Raw genomic sequence first — 22,333 nt, 5'->3', positions numbered from 1 at the left:
GCATATTTTAACCAAAGCGCACAAAACCATGCAATTAACAAGACCAAATAACATCACTGAAACACGTTTATCAGTGAAATTTGGCACTCAGCTCCGTTTAAACACATTTTAGATGGACCGAATCATATTGCTTTAAATGTGCAAATCTACAAGTTTAAATTCGAAACAAACTGAAGTTGGTTGGCTAAAATCTAGTTCTAGTTTGAATTCTAGTTTAATTTCTAGATTTTGAGAAAATTCTAATTCTAATTTTAATCTAATTTGCAAAAAAAGGATATGCTCTAATTTTAATTCTAATCTAATTTGAAAAACCGAAAAAAAATCTAGTTGTCCAAGTCTGTGCCACCTTTTTGATGTTTTTAAAAATTCGCATTTCTGTTGAGTGACGCAACGAAACAAACATGGCGTTGTTAACGTTTGGCGACGTTGAATCAATGATTTTGTTAGCTGGGTATGACTTAGAGCAGGGGCGGGCAACATACAGCCCCCGGGCCGGATCCGGCCCGCGACTGGCCTTTGAGCGGCCCGCAGACAGTTTCGGGTCTTACATGATAATGTGGCCCGCGGCCAAAGTCTGCCGCAATCCCCCACTACTTGCTTACTGCATCAAATTATAGTTGTAACGGACAGTAACGCTCCGCAATAGCAAAAAACATTCCCGCCGTTGTTGCCATTGCACCATATGTCCATTGTTACGACATAACTGCCAACCATGTGTGTGGCCTGCTTTCACAATTTCTTTTGTTTCCACAAGTGTAGCCTAGTTAGTGTTTCAGCAGTATCTAAGTCTGTGGTGTATGCATTAAAATTGCTGTGGTAAATAATTTTATGTTATATCAGTCTAATTTTTTAGTTGGCAACCCTGATTTTCGAGCCACTTACAAAATGTGCCGACAGGCCAGCAGACCCTTAATCCGGCACTGGGTGTTGGGGGCGCGTGTGCGTTAGAATAAAATACCGCAAGTTTTTTCAGCACGGAAAATCTTTTAAATAAACAATTTTTGTCAAGTTAGCCTTCAAATTGGCAGTGAAAAAAGATTTTAGTAATTCACCAGAAATGAATCTCACCGCACGTTATTTATAGAATGAGAAAAAAGGGGGATTTTAATTCATATGTTTTTGTTTGATGGATTCGTTGAAATGAGAGTTTTGTGTGAGAGACAGTGTTTGCACTGACCATTTGTTGTTGAAAATGACTGGCCCGTGATCTGTACAAGTCAAATTGTGTCATTATTATGTTGGTGTGCGACATTTAGAATAGATCTGGCTAAGCACAGGTCTCTGTGTGTGAGGAAGGGACGAGCCATTTAACAAATGTGCTTATGTGTATAACGTGGCTCTTTGTGGTAACACAGTAAAAAATGTGGCTCTTAGGCTTTGACCGGTTGGCCACCCCTGTTCTAGTCAAATGATTTCCAACCTGGGATAAATTTACATTTTTAGGGATTAATTCGATTATATTTTTTTGATTTTTGTGACATGATAGTTTATCACTTATGAACTTCTCTGGATATAAAGAAGCATTGCTTTTTTTCCTGATTTTATACTTTATCTAGGTTTGTTTATATTTGATGAAAAACGAAAAGTAGAAATTGACTGTGAGCAAATCCTTTAAAGATACTGCGTAGTGCACTCATCAAACAAAAATGTGTGGAAATATATCTTTTCTGATTATATTCACCTTTAAACAATGGTCATGTAAATCAAAACCAAAAAGTCCAGGAAAATAGTTATTGTGGCCTACATGAGTGTCGGTTAAATATTGGGTGTCAATTATGAATAAAAAGGTTCCCCATCCTTGACATAATGTTTCACCCTTTTACACCAGCCTGGCAGAATTAAGATAATGACTTAATTATAGTGCAGTCATGAAAATAGGTTGTTACAAAAGCAATATGTTTTTTTACAATCACAGGTTATTTTTGTACAGATTGTTACTGGGTAAATGTTCTTTTTTAATTGGCTTTCACTGTTTTTGTACAAGCCCTAAAATGGATAAATACATAATTGTCATCCAGCATTCGTCACATGAGACACAAAACGTAATTGGTTGGCAACTTCATCAAAGACAATCAGCCAAAATTGAGGAACCAAACATTTTCAACATAATTCAACACAAGCAAATCAAAACATTTTTGACATTCATTAAAATATGTGAAGATGCAGAACAAACCAACAAAGTCAATTGGAAGAAATGTGATGGACCCATTTCAAAGGAGAATTTTGCAAAAGCAATGCTCTCTGATGTTGGTGAAATTCTTATGGAGCTGTCTGATGATTTACCCCCACCAGGCTGTTGTCAGGTATATATTGACTGGCATATTGAGCCACATACTTCCACCAACATTAAGGAGTTAAGCCCAATCCTCGGAGCTTTAAAGAAGCTAAATTTATGGCATCACGCTGACATAAAACTTGTGGATCCCAATTTGTCAGAGGATTCAAACTTAATTGCTGATTTTGTTGGGGGGATTTGTACCTCCAAACCATTTACTTCTCGAAAGTTGAATGCTGATTGCATCTGGAGTGGTTCATTGGATGTTTCTTTGCCAGAATCAAAGTCAGTGAATTCATTTTCAGGCTTCTCAATGTATAAACATTTCAGCCCTATTAGTTTTGTTGATACAAACTGCAGAAACTTTGACACTTTGTCTGACACCAATGTTTGGATCGGTGATGTAATAAAAGTATTGGATTTGGTTGACATGAACACTGTTCCACTTTTATACCGCTCTGATTATTTATTTGTCCTACAATGTGAGGCAGATAATTCTGCTGGTTTAAAGTTGCAACAGGCTTTAGAAAAATACCAAAATGGTGGATTTTTGTGCAAGTTTGACTATGCCATATCAGAAGACCCATTTTCATCATGCAAAGAATTAAGCTCAGAAAACTGGAGAAATGTTGTATTGAATGAAGAAATGAGCTTGGAAAATCCAAAGTTTTTTATGAATTATGACCTAAGGTTGGCACATTTTCTGATCACATTGCCCAAGAAGAAAAATGAGCTAGATTGCAAAGAACTTACATTTCATATGCATGCTCTAAAACTTGTAGATGAGTTATCTGTCAAACCACTCATTGATCAATCTCATACAAATATTTACAACTCTTGCAAGGCTGAATGCTTATCATATGATGGAAATAGAAATTTGCCTTGTATTAATGCAGCTGCTTTGTCAACTATCCATGACAAATTTAGTTTAATTTTGCAGCAAGTAATGAAGTCCTGGAGAAGTCAGTATGGTGATGAAATTTCTGCAGAAAACTTACAACAAATCGTAAATTGCACTGAAGATGTTTGTGATGAATATTTGAGAAACCTTTTGGTAACTGTTCCAGAGCATTTTACTTTCAACCTAGGTTCTGATTCAGAGGGTCAGGACAACAGGATGCCTGAATTAAGTGCCCTTTTTAACAAAGAGTCAAAATTGTCATTACCAATGGCAGCAGTTAAGGCCACTGACAGTGTTATGGATGCATTATGGTCAAATTCGGTTGCAAGCAAAATTAAAACAGGCACTGATAGTAGTCAGGATGTCTTATCCAAGCTGCTTGACAAGAATGAATGCCGGAAAATATTATCAAATCTGTCATCTTTCAAGCAAAGTGCAAGTGAACCACCAAATTTAGAGAAGTTGCAAGATTTTACAACAGCTCTTACAACATCATACCATGGTATCAGTTACAATGTTGATGCTAGGTCATCTGAAAAGCAAGATAGATACTGTCGACGGACAGTTGAAAAGCTAGTCAAGTATGAGACATTTTCTGTTGGCTCTAAATCTCAGGTGCCATCGCCAGCCACAATGAATATTAATGATTCACCTCCGAAACAGGCAAAAGTTGAATGTACTCCTGGCAAGAAAAAGCGCCTTCAAAAAGTCGCAGAAAAGTTGTACAAGAAAAGGGCACAGAGCAGCAGTATCAATACTTCTATGGTGTTAAGGTCAACACCAACTAAAAAAAATTCTACCAACCTGATTAAAGAGAAACTGGCAGCATCTCCAAGTGTGCATAAAATGGAACTTCGTTCATCCACTCCTACAAAAGAACCTCTAAACGCTCGCAGAAGGATACTCAGTTCTGCATCATCCACCAGCACAAAGCGAAAGACATCTCAGAAAACTTATGTTCAGGACAACAAGAAAAAACTGCAGGATTTGGTTATTTGCACTCTTGCAAACAACGGTGTTATGAAGGATCATAAAAAGTTTAACAAATGTGCAAAACGGCTCTATGATGTTAGCATGGCATTTTTAAAGGACCTCAAATCTTCTAAAGGTTTAGAAATGACAATGAAACGAACAGTAGAGGAAAACGTCAAACTTGTGCTTTCATTCGAAATTGGTGGCTCTTGATTTCTAGGAAGATATATGTGGTAGAATTCATTATAAACATGTCAATGTTTATCATTCATTACAAAAAAATGAGGTTGCGTTTGTCCATAGTATTTTGTTTTTACGTTGTTCATAACATATTGTTGTTAGGCCTAACTGTACATTTAAAATCTTAAAACTTAAAAAATCGAATGAGTGAAAAGCACCTTTGTTCAGTGTGTTTGTATAATGCATTAATTGTTTGGTAGTAAACAGCATTGGCGATACATTTAGCTTTTGAAGATTTATACCGTACCACATATCATCACAAATGAAGGTAGATTCGGTGTTTATACTGCCGATGTTCGGTTTCAGCCGGAACGTAATTTAGCGCATTCTATGCACCATTAGTTTCATAATTTATTGTCAATAAGATAAAAAAAAATCTTACAAAATGGGAATCAAACGAATGAAAAAAAACTTTGAGTAAATAAACTACTAATAATAAAAAGAAACAAATAACCAAATGAAAATTAAAGCAATCGGATCATGACATAACATGAATTGGAACTCTCAACCAGGGAGTCGAACCGGTTTGAGCATTTAATTTCATTAAACCCGAACCGCTAATTACGATTTTCGAAAAACCCGAACCGGAGTTGAACCCAATATTTTGTTTGGCGTTGGACCATAACCAGTAAAAAATGCAGTCTGTTTTGGATTTTGTGATTGTTTCAAAACAGCGCACTGAAGAATACACGAGATAGCACTTATTGGGCGTGTCAAAACTAACATTACACAGGCAAAATTCTTTTGGAGTGTGATAAGGCCACTAGTTGATGGGTAGAATTAAATTAAAACGAATAACCGGTTTAAAAACCGCAAACCGGTTCGGACCGGATAATTTTTCCAAACCGGAAAAAAACCCGAACCCGAAAATATACATTTTAAAAAACCTGAACCGAACCCGAACCCTTATAAACAAAACCAAGTGAACCCGAACCGAACCTGAACCGATATGACAAGCGGTTCGACTCCCTGCTCTCAACAACTACAAGGATGCTTAAATTAGTGAATTTTCCTGCAATAATAAAAAAAACACGACAGAAGTGAAAAGTTTCTGCAGTAGTTGGAAGGTAAAATGATAAAGAGCATTCGAACAAGACTTGATTACGAGATAAAATTTGTTCAAACTTGCTCATGTGGTCAAATATGTGAGAGTCCATGCTAAAGACATAAAATGAACAGAGAATAGAAAATTTGATTTGCTTTTTATTATTGTTTTGTGCTAAATATGAATAACAATAAAAAACGGGTGATGAAAAACGACGGGCTGGTTACCATCAGGAAATGATGCCTACGCGGTATTTTTTTACAAAGACCACCAAGCACCAAAAACATATTAATCAATTTTTTTTTAAATGTAAACACGTTGAACCGACTTTACCACATTTAAAATATTGTGGTAACTGTTTTAACCTGATGCTATTCGTTTTTGAAAAGTTTTTTTATACCACATCTAATTATCTATACGCGTCATGGGGATTTTCCCTAAAACCGGAATTTTTTGTATCTCGTAAACAAGTTGTTGTTATTGTTTTCTACTCCCTTGTTTAGCATTTAAAAAGCTTTTTTACATCCAAGCATTGTTATGGTTGTCACGAAATAACTACGTGTAAGTATGAGTAGGTTGGCATATGGTATGAATAAAAAAGGGTGTTTGGAAGTTGTTGTTACTGTTAGTTTAATTTTCCAAAACTTAGAAATAATTTTCTGTAAACGATAGGCTACCACCTATTTATTTCGAAAATTGCCTACTAGTATTGAATATGGCTAATCCTGTAAGTGCAGATGGAAGCTGGGTCCGTTCTGGGGTAAAATTGACGGGGAAAACCGTGATTATCACTGGAGCAAATACTGGAATTGGTTTGTTTACAGCCATTAACTTGGCAGAACGCCAAGCCAAAGTTATCCTTGCTTGTCGAAATTATGAAAAGGCAGAACTTGCCAAACAAAAGGTAGTTTTTGAATAATCCCAGTGCATCTTTTAGTTGAACTGTGTCACTTTGAAGTTTTGTTTTGCAGATACTAGCTGAAGCAAAGTGCCCAGAGGAAAATGTGGTTATTAAAAGTCTTGATCTTTCTTCTTTTGCATCAATCAGAAAGTTTGCTGAAGACATAAATACCACAGAGGAGCAACTTGACATACTCATAAATAATGCTGGTAAGTAAATTTTGAAAAAAAGTAATGATAAGGTAATGGTTTAGTCAGGTGTGAAAAACTTGTACTGTTTGTAAATTATTTTCAAGGAGTTATGATGTGCCCTGAAGGTAAAACCGAGGATGGGTTTGAGATTCAATTTGGTGTCAATCATCTTGGACACTTTTTACTCACAAACTTGCTTCTTGACCTCATAAAGGTATTTTTTCATTTATATGCTGTGATCTTAAGTCTGACTGCATTTACCAACAAAGGCTTAATGTTCGCAATTAGCTGAGCTTTCAAAAATAGGATTGAGTATAAAAGTACAATACAAATTTAAAGGTATATTTTTTATGTTTACAATTTCCTTTTAGAAAAGTGCTCCAAGCCGTATTGTAAATGTTGCTTCAGCATTCCATAAATATGGTACAATTAATTTTGATGATTTGAACAGTAACAATGGTTATTCACCCATAAAAGCTTATGGACAAAGCAAGTTGTGTAACATCTTGTTTTCCCGCTTTCTAGCCAAAACCTTGGAAGGTTTGTACATATAAATTAGTTATATTGTGATTTATAATATATTTACACATACAGTATGACATAAATAGTTGAAAATCAATAGGTGTGGAATTTACATCGGTTGGTTGAGTGGTTAGCATAACCATTAAGGTAGTGGATTCTAATCCTACCGCATTTAGTTCTGTTTTTCTCCTGTAAACCGAAATGATATTGCTTTGAAGCCAAAGAGTATGATTTATGTTTAACACCCCATAAACAAAAAAGTGAAATTTATAGTTGTTGTGTAACTGCTTGAAAGAGTATGTAGCTTAAAGGCAAAATTGTGCTGAAAAGAACAGTAATTAAAACTTGGTAATTTAAATTCAGGAAAACGTGTTTTTTTTTTCTGGTTTCATTAATAAAAAAACACCAATAAAAATAAAAATGTATAGACCAATGTACTAGAATCAGCAAGAAATGGTTTGTGCTTTATTTTTCACAATTCCCTGCATGTAGACTCCTATTTACCACATATAGCCTACAAAAAATTAAAATACTTTTAACAGGCACAGGAGTATCAGTATACAGTGCACATCCTGGCGCAACAAAGACAGACCTTCAAAGACATGTTGATGCCCCAACAGGAAATCTTTTTTTCAAGTTTTTCTATACCATAACACAGATGCCTGCATTTAGTTGGGTAATGAACTGGAAAGTCCCTGTACATGGTGCACAGACTTCCATATATTGTGCCATTGCACCAGAGCTACAGAATGTTACTGGAAAATATTTTAGGTATTGCATTTTTGCTACAAAACATTATTTAAACATCTAAATTTGGTTAAAGTATTTTTTTTTCAATTTTAGTTTTTAAAAAAAAATAGTTTTTCCAACCAAGATGTCTGCAAAAATGTTTAAATAGGCAGCAACAGTAAACACTGCTGTTTAGATACACAAACCTTACTGAAAAAAATATTTTTAAAGTTTTATTAATGGCTAAAACATGTCCAAATTGTGCATGAAATAATAATAAAACATGAAATAAAAGTTATGATGATTTTTAAACTTTTCTTGATTATTTTCAGTGACTGCCACATTACAACAGAAAGCGAGGACGCAAGAAACGACCATGACGCAGAAAGATTATGGAATATTAGCATGAAACTCACCAAAATAAACGAATAGTTTCCACAGCAAACAAATATACACATCTTACACTTATTTACAAATATTTACAACCTGTTTATGTCACATTTTGTGGACGTGCACAACAACGTGTGTTAGTGCATAAATGGTCACAGGTATGATTGTGTAGTTTTGCGCACAAAGCTGTTTGGTAACTGAAGATTTGACGAAGTTGAACCGAAAAAAAAAAAAAACTGTCAAACTATAAAGTATTGACGAAAACGAAAATCCATTGGTGGTTTTCATTGATTGACATGGTAAATAACGTCAATTACAGGACGCAGCCACACTGCAGGGTTTCTACGGGAGAGAAAACAGGAGAGTTTCAGTGCGCTGCTTTGTTAAAGCCAGCATCAAAATAGCACCAACACGTAAATACAACGAGAAAGACTGTTTGATGAAAATGGCATAACTGACCTCATTATCACAACTCACTAGGGCGGTGTTCGTCCATCACCATCACAAACAAATTTATGTTTACTTCAGACTATGTTGCCAAACCAATTGTAAATGCAGCGTGTCATAAAGAAACACCTCCCAAAAAAACCAAGAGAGAAACGGGTGTTATGTTTGTTTTTTTCTCAACGATATCTGGTCAGCCAGGTGGCGTGAAATGTAAAAGGAAACCAGTTGTTCAATGCGGTCTGTACAGGTCTGTAGTTTAGCCTTCAACAAAGTACTACAATGAGTGATGTTCCGAAACAAATAAGCGTCAATGGAAGCTGGGTGCAATGTGATGAAAAGTTAAAAGACAAAACGGCGATAATAACCGGGGCAAACACTGGAATAGGATTTTGGACAGCCGTTGATCTTGCAAGGCGTGGGGCAAAAGTTATATTAGCCTGTCGAAATGTTGAAAAGGCGCAAGAAGCAAGAGCACAGGTAATAGCTGTTTTTTGTTATTTGCTTTAACAATTTTTTGTGTATGGGAGACTGAGCTGGGACAAGCCGTATTGTCCGGTTTGCTAAATACATTTTGGTTTTATGTTCGTGCTTTATCAGTTTGCTACTTTTCCAGTAAATGTATTTATTTTTTTAATGTGAATTGGTTTGCCCAAACATTTTCACACATCGGCATTGAATTTGTGAGGGACAGTGGGGTACAACCACAGATTGAACGTTTTATCGAATCATACAAAATTCCATTAGACATAAAACAAACAAGAACATGTATAAAAAAGAGAAAAAAACTAAATAAAATATTAATATTATAATGTACATAATATAATATTTTTTTTATTTTTTTAACTTTGAATTTTTATAGAAGTGCAAAGAAAAAATGTGCAATTCCAATCTAATTTTTTTTAAATATTACGAAGTTAGAAAAAAAGTAACTAAACTTCTTTCTTCATTGTGTTTTAATAATAATTTAGAAAATTAGTTATAATGTAGTAAATTGTTTCCAGCATTTAAATCTAATCCCAATGCTTGGAGATGAAAATTTTGTACATGAAAAACTATGATTCAAATTTTACCTTTCCTATTTTGTTACAATGCTGTATCCTACTACCAAGCTGTTAATGATGCATATAATGGCATTTATCGAAATTTCGTCATAAAACAACAGTGGTTGGTAAAATTCAATTAGGTTTACTGAACAAAATGAACTGTTTAAATTAATATTTTTTAGGAGAAATATAACAATAGTGGTAGCTTAGCGACAATCATTGAATACTTTATTTTTATTAGTTTAAACAAACTCAACCAAACTTATACAAGAATGCATTTTGCATGCATTACTTTGTTAAAATGGTTTTGCCTTTAGGTTGTTAAAGAAGCAAAATGTTTAGAAGAAAAAGTTGGCCTCAAAATTCTTGATCTTGCCTCGTTTGCTTCAATCAGGAAGTTTGCTGAAGATATTATTGCAACAGAAGATAAGCTCAATATACTCGTAAATAATGCCAGTAAAATCAAATGCTATCTAACCTAAACAATTGTTGTTATATTGCTGACACATTAGTCCTATCTGTTTCATCTTCCAAAAAAATCCATGCAACAAGCAAAGTTTACACAGATTATTATACAAATGTTGTTGAATGCAGTTTTTAAAGTTAGTTATGTTTATCCCAGTGTTATACTTGCATCAAGCAAAATTGCAAACTTTTTTTTAACTAGGAGTAATGCTCTGCCCTGAAGGCAAGACTGAAGATGGATTTGAAACACAGTTTGGTGTTAATCACCTTGGACATTTTCTTCTTACAAATTTGCTGTTAGACTTAATAAAGGTTTGCTTGGGTATAACACGGTTTTCTTTTTTAAATAACTTTGGCCACAGATTTTTTACTAACTCTTGGTCATTTTTGTAATATGTAATAAAAAACTGAGATTGGAAAATATTTTCCAAGTACCAGGATTAGCCAATGAATTTACATGGAATATATATGTATATATATATATATTCACCTAACTGGCATCTTGAGTTGCTTATTCAAATAGAAATAAGCAATGTCTTTATTGTAATAAAATATATGCTTTTAATATATTGGTTTAATATTGTTTTGCTTTGGTTGTTTTTGCAGAAAAGTGCACCTAGTCGCATTGTAGTCCTTTCTTCAATTGCACACAAGTATGGTAAAATGAACTTTGATGATCTAAACAGCAGTAAGAAATATGATTCTTGGGCAGCATATGGACAGAGCAAGCTAGCAAATATTCTCTTTAGCAGATACCTGGCAAAACAACTAGCAGGTTTTGATGCTTAGAACATCAATTTCAATTTTCCTTGTATTGTTTTAAATTAGGGAAAATAATTAGCGGTAACCTTTTATTGTTAAAGCTCATTAAAACATTAAGCGTAACAAAAGAGATGCTGTTAAATATGGTAGTTGCCATATTTGTAACTATATAACAATGCTGTATTTCTGTAGAATTATTTTGTCGAATTTTACAGGTACAAGGGTTACAGTGAACAGTGTTCACCCTGGCTCTGTAAAAACTGAACTGCAAAGACACATTCATGCTCCCACTGGAAGTTACTTATTTAAATTTGTTGTCAACCTAACTCAGTTACCTGGATTTAGTTGGTTGATGAAATGGAAAACTGCTGAACATGGAGCACAGACTTCTATTTACTGTGCTGTTGCACCTGAACTTGCAGATGTCTCTGGGAGATATTTTAGGTGAATATTATAAGTTGGTAGAAATACAAATGATTGTTCTGTTTTGTGGTGAATCTATACTTAATGCAGTAAATAAAAGAAAAAATGTTGTATCAGCAACAATACAAGATGGGTGGCTAGGGCAACTGCCTTGTGTTCACAAGGTTGTGAGTTCTAATCCTATCTAGGCCACCTGTGTTTCCTTTACAGGAAACTTAAATGACATTGCTTTAACTCACTGGAACTTAGTGGATTAAAACAAACCAAAGTAACTTTATTTATCAAAAAGAAATCTAGTAAAAAAAATAAATATTTAACGAACTTACAATATAAACTAGGTGACAGACTCATTGTCTGCATTTAGGTTTGGCTGGTTGATTAAGGATAAAAATGCATCAAACAGCAAGTATAACTAACTTCATGACATTGTGAACTGTTAAACAATCATATCCTTGGGCAAAAACACAAATTCAACTGTTAAACTAAATTACAATAACTAATAGTTCACTATGCTTTTCGCACAGCGATTGCAAAGTTGACAATGAAACAACTGCAGCGCAAAATGATGCTGATGCAGAGAAACTGTGGAACGTCAGCATTGAACTGACCAAACTGAATGCATGATCATACCTGCTTGTAACAATAATGACCTTTTGACGATATCTTGCACTAAAACATTTTTGCATGGAACGAACTCAGCTCCATTAATATTCTTTATTGTATGTGTGGTTGAAAAAAGTGCTATGTGAGCTGACTTTGATATTAAACATCTATTCATTTTTCCCTCTTCGGTTAGTGAGGTCTGTTAAATATTGGGATTTTGTACATGTTGATCTCAGCATTTAAACCTGTTGTCTTTTGCAACCAAGCAGGCTAACATGCCTGTATGTCAAATGAGTGGCCGTTACATTATGCTCGACTTACATTTATATTCACTCGACTGCTATAAATGAATGTAAATATAGACTCGTAATTACGTGACATTACTAATATTCTCGCTCTTGACTTAGTAAACCATCACTTTGCTAGTATGACACCTACATTAAATTTAGCTATTATTTAGTTCAAGCTGAAAAATTTACTTTTAAACCCTTTTTTGCCCCATGGAAACATTATGACCAAAATTGACTGTTAATATTCTTGTGTTGAAAACTGTCAGTATATTTTCAGTGACCGAATAGTCAGTGTGCACTATTTCTTTCTTTCCAATAAACACTCTTGAAGAAAACACAAGTCCAAGATTTTAGCAGTTGAATTTTATTGTTTAGAAAGTTGTTTGCGATACTTATATCCTGCATGGTGCAAGCAAAAACATGCAAAGTTCACCAAGGCTGGAGAAAATATGAAAAAGCAAGATATCTATGATTGCAATCAGTTGGTCAATAAAATAAACAAGTAGACACCACCAACAAAGGTGGGGCAAAACTTTGGAACATACAAAAAAAACATCGACAGGAATATTGCCTGAACTTTTGCAAATCCAATCACCAGTTTGAAAAAAATTGCATACCAAAGTTATCAGGTTGAACTTTATTAAGTAAAAACTGGTTTTAAATCTGGCTTTTGTGCAAAATAAATACTGCTAGACTGTGAGCAAGAAATCCTCAAATTGGCCATTGTGTTATCACTACTTTGTTTTATTATGTTGTTGTAGCACCTTCATCTTCTTCACCTGAAATATACCAAATGTGTTTGACAGAATATATCATATAAAATCATTTTAATCAAAATCAATGTACAGTGCTATTAAATTTTTCAAAAGTTCAGCAGACCTAAATTAAATGTAGAAATGAAACCAAATACTAAAATGCAACTTTTATGGGTTTTACTACATTACAATATTTTTTTTAAAAGCTAGATCGTTCAATGCTAACAGCAGGTTCTATTTTTTCAATTCAATTTTTGCTACCTTGTTGAACACATCTCCATAGTCCATAGTTTGTACCAATATGACATTGCCACAGTCGTACTGTTCCATCTTCACTTCCACTTGCATACAATTCACCATCAGGTGAAAAACGAACAATGTGAACTGGTCCAAAGTGACCTTTATATGAATCTAATTCAAACAAAAGTGTGGACATATGATTCAATCCGATGCCATAACTGTAGCCTACGCTTGCTATTAAATATAATTGTGTGTATTGTCCTTGCAGCCAATAAGTCCAGAAGGTCAGAAAATTTGTTTTGCTAGGAATCATTGACTGTAGTTTAACAAATGCCAAAATGGTTTAAAAAAAACAATTTTGTTTTGTTTTTAATTTAGACTTATTATTTAGAATTATTTTTCATGTTACTCTTTTTATGCAAAATCTAAAGGTAAATTTTTATTTATGTGTCTATGCAGCAATATAGATTGGTGTAGTCCGTGGGTGAACCACTGGGTCGTTTGGGGTCAAACTTCAGGAGGATCAAATTTGGAACAATAACTAACATCTGTGCAAATTTCAATAAATTTAAAGCACTCTTTCTTGACCAAAAGCATTTAACAAAACAGCGTTAGACAGAAATGAATATTTGGGGTTTAAGGGGTGAATCGAAAAACAAAATTCTTTGAAATATCTTATATTGCACCAAACAACACAGCATATCACTCAGAGATGCTGTAGTTTAGTCAGTACAGTGGTTTTCAAAAAAATACGTTTTGGGGGCCTGCGGGTGAACCGCTGAGTCATTTGGGGTCAAACTTCAGGAGGATCAAATTTGGATTAATAACTAACATTTGTGTAAATTTTATTAAATTTGGAGCACTCTTTCTTGACCAAACGCGCTTAACAAACCAGCGTTAGACAGAAAAAAGAAAAAAAATACGGACAAAAACAATATGTGTCCCCTTCATAGAAGGGGACCCATAACAAGCTAAATCAGCAAATTCTACATGTGTAAATCAAATAACGAGGAAAGTTGCATGTATACAGCAGTGATTACTGATTTTAAAAAAAATGTCGTTACATTTTGCGATTTACTCAGCTCGTTATGTATATATTTTAGACGTAGAGTATTTGTCTGATCAAAAATATCTACCTAGTTCCTCCAGTGACTCATAATCAAATTTGTAGAGTTTTAAGTCCTCTCCCCCAGCCACTATGTATTTCTTTTGTGGATGCAAACTAGCAGAGTAGACATTGGTTGGTAAATTCAGCTCAAAAAGTTTTTCAAACCTAAAAAAATGCACACAACATTAAAAGTATACTCAATATACACTATATGCAAGTATATTATGCATGGCATTTAGTATTGGGGGTGGGAAAATCTTAAGCCTGGTGTTGTTATAACCAACTTTTTTTACATAAAAAATGCCACATGTAATCGGACTAAATCTTTTCATAACTAAGAGAAAATTGCACCATTACCACATAGCGTCATGTGGTTGGGACTCACATTCAAGTCAAGGACCCAAGACTAACCATCCATGTTTGGAAATGAGGATAGGTTTCAAAGGGAAAAGAAACCACCAAAAGAAAATTCATGATTGTAACCCTTGTTATAAGCATACTCAATTTTACCAAACTCACTTGGCAGCGTCATATACTGAAACTTGTTTGCTGTGAGAAACAATTAAAACTGTACCATCACTTGATAATTGAACATCACTAGGAAGAGATGACAAGGTAATACGTTGAACTTCCTGTTTTGTGTTTACCTCCCATTTTCTGCAAAGAATGTGTAACTTTAATTGAGGCAAACTAAAAACATATTTGACCAATACTCTCAATTAATTTTACCAACAAAAAAAAAAAAAGATTGCCTTACAATTTTTATCAAATTGATGGCAGCAAAATTGCATGGAAAGTTAGTGCTTATAAGGGATGTATGCATGCAGCAGGCTTAATAATTTTCATTGTTTAGAGCAGTGGTTCCCAACCTTTTTGACCTTGTGGCACCCTATCAAAGAGATAACTGGTTTGCGGCAGGGTTGTTTGGGGTCAAACTTCAGGAGGATCAAATTCGGAACAATAACTAACATCTGTGCAAATTTAAATACATTTAAAGCACCCTTTTTTGACCAAACGCATTTAACAAACCAGCGTTAGACAGAAACGAATATTTTAGGGTTTAAGGGGTGAAAATGGGTAAATCTTTTTTTAAGGTACAAAATTCTTTGAAATACCGTATATTGCACCAAACAACAAAGCATATAACTCCTAACTGAAGTACTTTAGCAAGTATAGCCGTTTTAAAAATTTCACGTTTTGGGGGCTGTGGGTGAACCGAGAGACCAAACGGAGTCAAAATTCACATGGACCATCTTTAGACCAATATCTGTAATGTGTTTAAATTTGAAAAAGTTTGAACCATTCTTTCTTGACCAAAATGTGGGAACAAATCCGCATTAGACGGAAAAAAAGAAAAAAAAAATACGGACAAAAACAATATGTGTCCCCATAGAAGGGGACCCATAATAACTGTATGAAACAACACAGAATGAGTTGTACAGTATAGCGCATGTAAATAAATGTATTTGTTCAAAGGTCAGTGTGAAATTTGGGCTTCTTGCACAAAGTCCCTTAATGTAAAGGCACATTCGATAAAACCACCCGCATTTTTCCTCGACTATAAGTAGTCGTTCTCGTATTTTTAGTTTTTATGTTCGTTGATACAGAAAATCCACTCTCACATAGGTATGACGTGGAAAACTGCAACAAAAGTACAATTTTCATTTTGATATTCATTTACGCAAAGATATTCATTTTCAATTTTTATGTGCGTCGAGAGGCATCTGCTTGTGCATAAGCTTAAAATTTCCATCGTTACACTTAAATTTTCCATCGTTATGCTATTAAAACTTGTTTATGGAAAGAAACGCAACGAGTCAAAATCTCTTTCACTGTTTTTTTCCTGGGCGAGAAAGCAAAAGCTTACCGTGAAGCATAAACTTACCGCCAGCGACTTCCCCCCGGAGTGACTCTCCAGAATGGAGCTGGGAAAATTGCGAGACGCGAAACTTAATACACACTGAAACTCGGTTAGAAATAAATTCTGCACTTAATGGGTGAAAGTAAAAGTAAAGAATGGGTCGCAGTATTGCAATATCAATATCTCGTGGCACCCCTGAACATTGCAATTGGCACCCCAGGGTGGTGCGGCACCCCGGTTGGGAACCACTGGTTTAGAGCGAAGTTTCCCATCCAGTGTTCTCCAGAACATAGAGATACAATACATTCAAATTAAAAAAAAATATTCATAAAACCTGATTGTTTTATCATCAGCTGCTGTTATTGTGGTTTTGCCATCTTCAGTCCAAATTGCCTTTTTAATCGCTCCTTCATGAGTGCCAATAACATCAGGGTCTGCAAAATAGAACGGTTGCGTTAATTCCCACCAAGTTGAGTTTAAATCTGTCATATCTAATGTTTGTAGGACCCGATTTTGTTTACCTACAATGGCACTTAAACATGACCAACTTGTATACACTTGGTAAAAAAACAGATGTATTAGTGCAAAATGTGGAATAAAACAAATCAATTTTTATTCTTTATTATGAAAACTAATCAAGCTGAAACTGCACCTGCAGCAGGTTTCTCCACATAGAACGATCGAACCAGTTTCTCTTGTCCTCCAGTTAACAGTCGTGTACAATCAGGTGAAAATGCAACAGCTTTTACAATGTGTTTGTGGGGAAAAGTCGCCACTGTTTCACCTGTTACTGCATCCCACAAATTCCTACACAAAACAATAATTCAAAAATATAACTTGGTGTAATATACATAATCCTATGTAGTTTTTATGCTGGTATAGTTTTGTTTAAGTGATTAGGCTTGTCACAATTGTTTTTCTTAGCAGATTTTTTGCATCTAATGAACATTTGCGATAAAATGCAAGAGTAAAAAAATTAGTAAAGAGTTGAACATAAATACTTGTTTTACACTTTCCAAGTCATTTGTGTTTCCAAAACTTACGCTGAAAAGTCAGCAGCACCTGTGGCTGCCTTTGTCGCATTTTTATTGAGTGTTGCTGCCCAGACTGCACCTTTGTGTCCAAGAAATGTTCCTATCCAATCTCCAGTGTCACCTTGCCGTAACATTGGCTTTCCATCTAAAAAAAACACTTTTTCTTTAGCAACAAACTGGAAAGATATTTATGCCACTATTTTTGTATATACGTGAAGATATAAACAAACAATGGATGCACAACAACAAAAACTTTGACATGGTGAGGCAAACTTACCTTTACAAGCACTTATCAGGAAATATCCATCTTCAGTGATTTCACTGAATGAAAGATCAACAACGGGACGTGTATGACCACTGCAAGTTAATGGAGTTTGCTTTGCCATTTTAATTTTAGTTATGTTTGGATTTTAAATGGTTAATTATGGAAATTTTAGTTTGTATCCTAATCAAAATGTTAACCTGTTGAATAACAAAAATTTTAAAAGTTTTAGTAGCCTTAAAAGATTTGACTTTAAACTATTCAAGTTGTTTCAATTCATACAGTTAATACTAAACCAATATCTTTACAAAACTTTTTAGAAATATTTTTTTAAGCAACAGTGTACATAAAAGTAAATTCTGTTCTGTTCAAAACCTTATCCATTGAAAATTTATGTTAGGTTATGAAACGAACATAAATGTCTCAAACTGGCGCTTTGTTATCTTGCATCAGTTTTTGCAGTTGTCTGCACCCAACAAAACACATGACGTTATATTAACCCGCTTTGGCGTCACAATTATGACGACGACTGCAGATGCTACATTTACGTTGAGAAACAAATAAGTCAACAAAAGAACGAAAGTACGACGTGTATTTGTAATAGAGTACCAACCAACCATCAATACTCAATAGCAAAACTGTAATGAATTGTCACAAAATTATAAAATGACATAGATTTGGTCCGAAAATTACTACGAAAAGACACACTCTTTAAACTTGTAGAAAGCAACATCGTTTTAGTTCATAAGGTATTAACATAATCTAAACAAAATGTTGATTATTTCTATTTGTCAAGTCTACTCCGGTTCCGGTTGATGCGTAGTGCTTACGTCACGGTCTGCAAGATTTGGTGCTGCATGAATAACTTTTGTGGAAAAAATAAAACCATGGACGACAAAAACTTTCTTTACAAACATTAATTTCTATCTTTAACACACTGCGGGTGTTTAAATGAACTCTAATGTGAAGCTATAAATGTGCCATACGAATAAATTATAAACACATTGAAAAATAAACACTCGAAAACCTATAAGTAAGGAGTCAGTAGGACTGATGGACCACAGTTACACAAGCTAATACGAACGAAAATAGCCGCAAACCAAATTCTATCTGATATGTTGTATCCACTAGGCTATTTTCGTCTTCTTTTTCTTTTCTGCCAATGTCGCTGTTTTCTTTTGAAACTGGAAACACGGACGTCATCTTTTTGCGGGACATCGATAGGTTCGCTTGCGTCAGGAAAAGTTACTCTCGCATCTGTCACTGTTTCAGCTAAACGAAACATATAAGCTGGAGTGTTATTTTCGTTTGCAAGACATGCGGGCTACTTTCGTTATTACTTAAAAAAAATTAAAAAAGTTATAGTAGCCTATAGCCTATAGGCCTACACCAAACGGTGCTGATGGCTACTTCGAAAGTAGGCTAAGTTTTACACAACGGATTTTAAATTTATATAATATGCGTAGCCTACAGCTACTCACAGTGAAGGGCAGGACCCAAATTATTTTGGAGAACTATGATCAGAGCACGAATCCTCGCATCTCTCCCAGGTAACACAGCACGATCTCCAACGACTAATAAGTGAACCGTTTTGTCCTCGGCCTCATCTATGAAATAATTTGCGAGTTGCATCTCTCGCATAGATGAATACCATAAACCCATCCGACTATGTGCCTGAGATTTGATTATGTGCAACCACGCAAAAACTTCGAACTTCTTTGCATTTTCCTTGTGGGTTTCAGTCATTCGTCTGATGCCGGTATTGCATAGCGAAACAGCCGCGGAGTATGCCTGGTTTTGGTTGTGGTGTACCGCTTGCCGACATAAATTCCAACATTCCTCCACTACCAAATTAGCTAAAAAGATCAGTAAATGTTTAACAATCAGTTCTTCCCAACTAAAAGTCACTTTTCAATATCCAACACAGAAAAACATTCCCACAAGACAAAACTGCGCACCTAAGAACTTCAGTTTTAGTCTTTTGACTATATTAATGAACGGAAACTCTCAATTTTTACACAACAGAGTGATTAAGCAACGTTCCAGAGGGTCTGAAAAGCGTTGTCGTCGTCGAGGCTTAGTATTGTTGGCTACAATAAACTTAACTAAAAGTACATATAGGCCTACACATGTGGTTTACACAACAAGGCATTACCTTTTAATTTTTCCTGTTTGTAGAACGACTGTATAACTGCAACAGTAACCAATGTTGCAATCATCAAAACTATACATAATACATCATAACCATCCATACATACACATTGAAGGCAGAACAAAGAAACCTAAGGCAAGTTTTCCTGTTCCAGTTAGCCTAATTACACAATCAGTACCCAGCAGATAATCGCTACAGATTAACTTGTCTACAACTCGTTGTTGCCAGTCGAAGTACGAAAACTATATAAATCCTTCAGTGATGTACCACCCTTAGTACAACGAACTTGAACACAGAGTAACCGCGTGAAGCACTCTTTTGTTGTGCATTTTATCCTACGAATAAAAGTTTTGAGAGTCGTGACGCGTACAATGTCGCGACGAATACCCCAGCAACTTATAAATAGTTTTGGTCACTGTTCGTTACCTGTTTGTCGATACACCGAAGACATACGTTAGGTTGATGTATGGTATCATATATGTCCTTCAAAATAACATCTATTTTAACCCAGACAAACTTTTAATTAACTCCCTTTCTAATTTTAGCCTGTATATTTCAGGTGCGACTAAGTTTAATCAAAAATTTAGTCGCATGGTTTCTACAATTTCAATGAATACTTACCTCCACTTGCTAGGTCTGGTTTTTGCTTGGATTAAACTAAAAATTGGATTAACTAGGAACCTATACATGCTAATTATATCAACAGTCATATCAACCTGACGTAGAAGGCCCATTGAAGTGGATCGGATTTCATGTAATACGAAATGTTCATAATGCGGGCAGAGGTAGATATTGTGTCAAGTTACGCTATGTGTTTGTACTCTTAAATTTGGATAGAGCAGTGGTTCTTAACCTTTTTACAACGGCCGAACCCCTACGATAATCTTCAGCATTTGGTCGAACCCCAATTTGTTTGTTGAGTCATAATTAGTTTTTTTTTTCAAACGTATTGGCAACAGTTACTGTTTGTCATTTTGTTAAATTCTGACATATTAATACAAGCAACTTGTTTCAGGATTGCTTTAATTCCGGCAATTTTTAGTTTTTACCAAAATGAAGCATTGCATTTTAGCATCTGTGCACAAACAAGAAAAAGATATGTTTTTCCTGCCAACAAAATTTCGTTGTTTTTCTGCTTCCGAACAACGCGCACAATGTTCTTTGTTACGTCAAAAAAGAAGGAAAATAAAACCTTAGTGAAAGGGTGCACAACCTTTTTGCTAGGACGGCCGCATCGCAGATTCTTATTTCACAAACGACCGCCATTTACCTGCTTATTTTTGCTTTAAAATACTTGAATGAATTATATTTTATTTACCATCTAATAGCGCCCAAAAAGCCCAGATTAATTTTTGCACAGATTGAGCTGGACCGCGTAGAGATCAGTCCTAAGTGTTCATGATGTCATAATCTATATTGTGATGCTTGTGGTACATGTTTGTTCGCATTGTTTGCACACAATGGTGTACAAGAAGTCTGACGCGTATGGTTATTAGGCTGGTAATACTCTTTTTAGTACCACAAGAACTGTTTAGAGCAGTTTAAAAATCAAAATATTTAGCAAAAGAGTTTTATTTACGTCACGGCCGCCAGTACATATATAAACATGTTCACTGTCGCACAAAATCGACTCTGCGGCGGCATGTGGCCGTCCGGCCGCAGGTTGTGTGCCAATGCCTAAGTGTAACCTTCCAGTGTTTTGATATTTGACAAATACAAATTGCCATTTTAAGCGAATATAGACTCTAAAGTTTGACAAAAACTAGTACTTGTAATGCTCTTCAAAAAGACCTTCGTCGAACCCCTAAATCGGCGTCGCCGAACCCCTGGGGTTCGATCGAACACCGGTTAAGAACCACTGGGATAGGGCCTTTGCTCCACACTACGAACAATTGGCATGTTGACATCAAACCAACTACTACGGATTATCCGAAAAGTAAGTACAAAAAAATAAAGATTTTTTACTTAAGCCGTTATGACCCGTAGAATATTTAATATGTATTAAATGGTAAAGTTGCTAACACAAAAACTCACAACATAAAAGTTTGCTGAACACCGATAGATGGCGTAAAGAGCGCAGTTATTTAAATTAACGGTGAGATTGGGTTAGGGTTGGGCAGGAACTTGGCCGAATGGTCCGGCGCGCCTGACCCATATACAGACATAAAAACCCTGATCGGGATTCGTCCCCGGGAGAGTCCTGGGTTCGAACCCCGTGAAAAAAAAAAAAGATTGGGTTAGGGTTAAGAACTAAATTTAACGTTAAGAACTAAGTGTCGTGGTTGATTTTATTGTTATTATTATTATGAAACCTCACGTCACCCCGACACTGAAAGTCAAAAAGATGGTTTATGGCATTTTGACCTTCCCGGGTGCATTGTTTGTTTTCCAGCTTTCGCGCTTGAAAATCCACCTTTCCGGACGATTGTTTACTGAGAAAGGGTGAGTTTTGCCACTTTTCTGTCCCAGGGGTGGAATAACCCTAACCGTCAGCATTTTTACAGAAATTGCATTTAAAATATTCGCGAATGCGCCTTGTGCCGCCTAACGGCATTTAGCAAAATTTTCTGGTGTGAATTATGAATCAACACATTTTCTGTATTAAATAGCCTCATTGGCCAATATATAACCAAGTCACAATGCAAATGCGGCTCAAATGTGTGTTAACCATATAAACTAGGTAGTGATTTTTTTCAAATCTCTATATTTTTCCAAAACAGTT

The 22,333-nt window shown here is 35.2% G+C and overlaps 5 protein-coding genes across 5 annotated transcripts; 3 read left to right on the top strand and 2 right to left on the bottom strand.

Annotated features, from left to right (window-relative positions):
* The first annotated feature begins 1,892 nt into the window (after window positions 1-1,892).
* LOC145239318 (mdm2-binding protein-like) lies at window positions 1,893-4,608 on the top strand. Its single transcript, XM_080102627.1, has one exon. The coding sequence runs from the start codon at window positions 1,896-1,898 to the stop codon at window positions 4,359-4,361; it is 2,466 nt and encodes an 821-aa protein (XP_079958753.1). The 5' UTR covers window positions 1,893-1,895; the 3' UTR covers window positions 4,362-4,608.
* A 1,485-nt stretch (window positions 4,609-6,093) lies between these two features.
* LOC145239324 (retinol dehydrogenase 12-like) lies at window positions 6,094-8,772 on the top strand. Its single transcript, XM_080102632.1, has 6 exons — window positions 6,094-6,337; window positions 6,405-6,543; window positions 6,630-6,739; window positions 6,897-7,065; window positions 7,590-7,818; window positions 8,109-8,772. Exons 1-6 carry the CDS (start codon window positions 6,149-6,151, stop codon window positions 8,206-8,208), a joined length of 936 nt encoding a protein of 311 aa, XP_079958758.1. The 5' UTR covers window positions 6,094-6,148; the 3' UTR covers window positions 8,209-8,772.
* A 67-nt stretch (window positions 8,773-8,839) lies between these two features.
* On the top strand, window positions 8,840-12,517 carry LOC145239323 (retinol dehydrogenase 14-like). The gene is made up of 6 exons (XM_080102631.1): window positions 8,840-9,090; window positions 9,974-10,112; window positions 10,324-10,433; window positions 10,728-10,896; window positions 11,099-11,327; window positions 11,831-12,517. Exons 1-6 carry the CDS (start codon window positions 8,893-8,895, stop codon window positions 11,928-11,930), a joined length of 945 nt encoding a protein of 314 aa, XP_079958757.1. The 5' UTR covers window positions 8,840-8,892; the 3' UTR covers window positions 11,931-12,517.
* A 30-nt stretch (window positions 12,518-12,547) lies between these two features.
* LOC145239322 (serine-threonine kinase receptor-associated protein-like) lies at window positions 12,548-17,679 on the bottom strand. Its single transcript, XM_080102630.1, has 8 exons — window positions 17,475-17,679; window positions 17,207-17,342; window positions 16,816-16,970; window positions 16,498-16,597; window positions 14,822-14,959; window positions 14,331-14,467; window positions 13,216-13,365; window positions 12,548-12,978 (listed from the first exon to the last, which is right to left on the bottom strand). The coding sequence occupies exons 1-8, from the start codon at window positions 17,581-17,583 to the stop codon at window positions 12,947-12,949; spliced, it is 957 nt and encodes a 318-aa protein (XP_079958756.1). The 5' UTR covers window positions 17,584-17,679; the 3' UTR covers window positions 12,548-12,946.
* Window positions 17,680-18,034: 355 nt separating this feature from the next.
* LOC145239326 (uncharacterized) lies at window positions 18,035-22,119 on the bottom strand. Its single transcript, XM_080102634.1, has 3 exons — window positions 19,615-22,119; window positions 18,941-19,315; window positions 18,035-18,731 (listed from the first exon to the last, which is right to left on the bottom strand). The coding sequence occupies exons 1-3, from the start codon at window positions 19,709-19,711 to the stop codon at window positions 18,592-18,594; spliced, it is 612 nt and encodes a 203-aa protein (XP_079958760.1). The 5' UTR covers window positions 19,712-22,119; the 3' UTR covers window positions 18,035-18,591.
* Between the last annotated feature and the right edge of the window lie 214 nt (window positions 22,120-22,333).

Source organism: Phallusia mammillata, chromosome 7, assembly GCF_965637545.1.
Source record: "Phallusia mammillata chromosome 7, kaPhaMamm4.hap1.1, whole genome shotgun sequence".
Taxonomy (NCBI): Eukaryota; Metazoa; Chordata; class Ascidiacea; order Phlebobranchia; family Ascidiidae; genus Phallusia; species Phallusia mammillata.
This window is presented reverse-complemented; position numbering and strand designations above follow the sequence as displayed.

Bases quoted from the DNA above. Each gene is read 5' to 3' on its own strand.
- LOC145239318 (XM_080102627.1), top strand. From the start codon at position 1,896: ATGTTTTTTTACAATCACAGGTTATTTTTGTACAGATTGTTACTGGGT.
- LOC145239324 (XM_080102632.1), top strand. From the start codon at position 6,149: ATGGCTAATCCTGTAAGTGCAGATGGAAGCTGGGTCCGTTCTGGGGTA. The intron at 6,338-6,404 runs GTAGTTTTTGAA...TTTGTTTTGCAG, and splicing joins CAGAACTTGCCAAACAAAAG to ATACTAGCTGAAGCAAAGTG. The intron at 6,544-6,629 runs GTAAGTAAATTT...ATTATTTTCAAG, and splicing joins CATACTCATAAATAATGCTG to GAGTTATGATGTGCCCTGAA.
- LOC145239323 (XM_080102631.1), top strand. From the start codon at position 8,893: ATGAGTGATGTTCCGAAACAAATAAGCGTCAATGGAAGCTGGGTGCAA. The intron at 10,897-11,098 runs GTTTTGATGCTT...CGAATTTTACAG, and splicing joins CCTGGCAAAACAACTAGCAG to GTACAAGGGTTACAGTGAAC. The intron at 11,328-11,830 runs GTGAATATTATA...CTTTTCGCACAG, and splicing joins GTCTCTGGGAGATATTTTAG to CGATTGCAAAGTTGACAATG.
- LOC145239322 (XM_080102630.1), bottom strand. From the start codon at position 17,583: ATGGCAAAGCAAACTCCATTAACTTGCAGTGGTCATACACGTCCCGTT. The intron at 16,971-17,206 runs GTAAGTTTTGGA...TGTTTTGTGTAG, and splicing joins GGTGCTGCTGACTTTTCAGC to GAATTTGTGGGATGCAGTAA. The intron at 14,960-16,497 runs GTTTTATGAATA...CATTCTTTGCAG, and splicing joins GCTGATGATAAAACAATCAG to AAAATGGGAGGTAAACACAA.
- LOC145239326 (XM_080102634.1), bottom strand. From the start codon at position 19,711: ATGGATGGTTATGATGTATTATGTATAGTTTTGATGATTGCAACATTG. The intron at 19,316-19,614 runs GTAATGCCTTGT...TGATCTTTTTAG, and splicing joins CAAACAGGAAAAATTAAAAG to CTAATTTGGTAGTGGAGGAA. The intron at 18,732-18,940 runs GTGAGTAGCTGT...TGTTTCGTTTAG, and splicing joins TTTGGGTCCTGCCCTTCACT to CTGAAACAGTGACAGATGCG.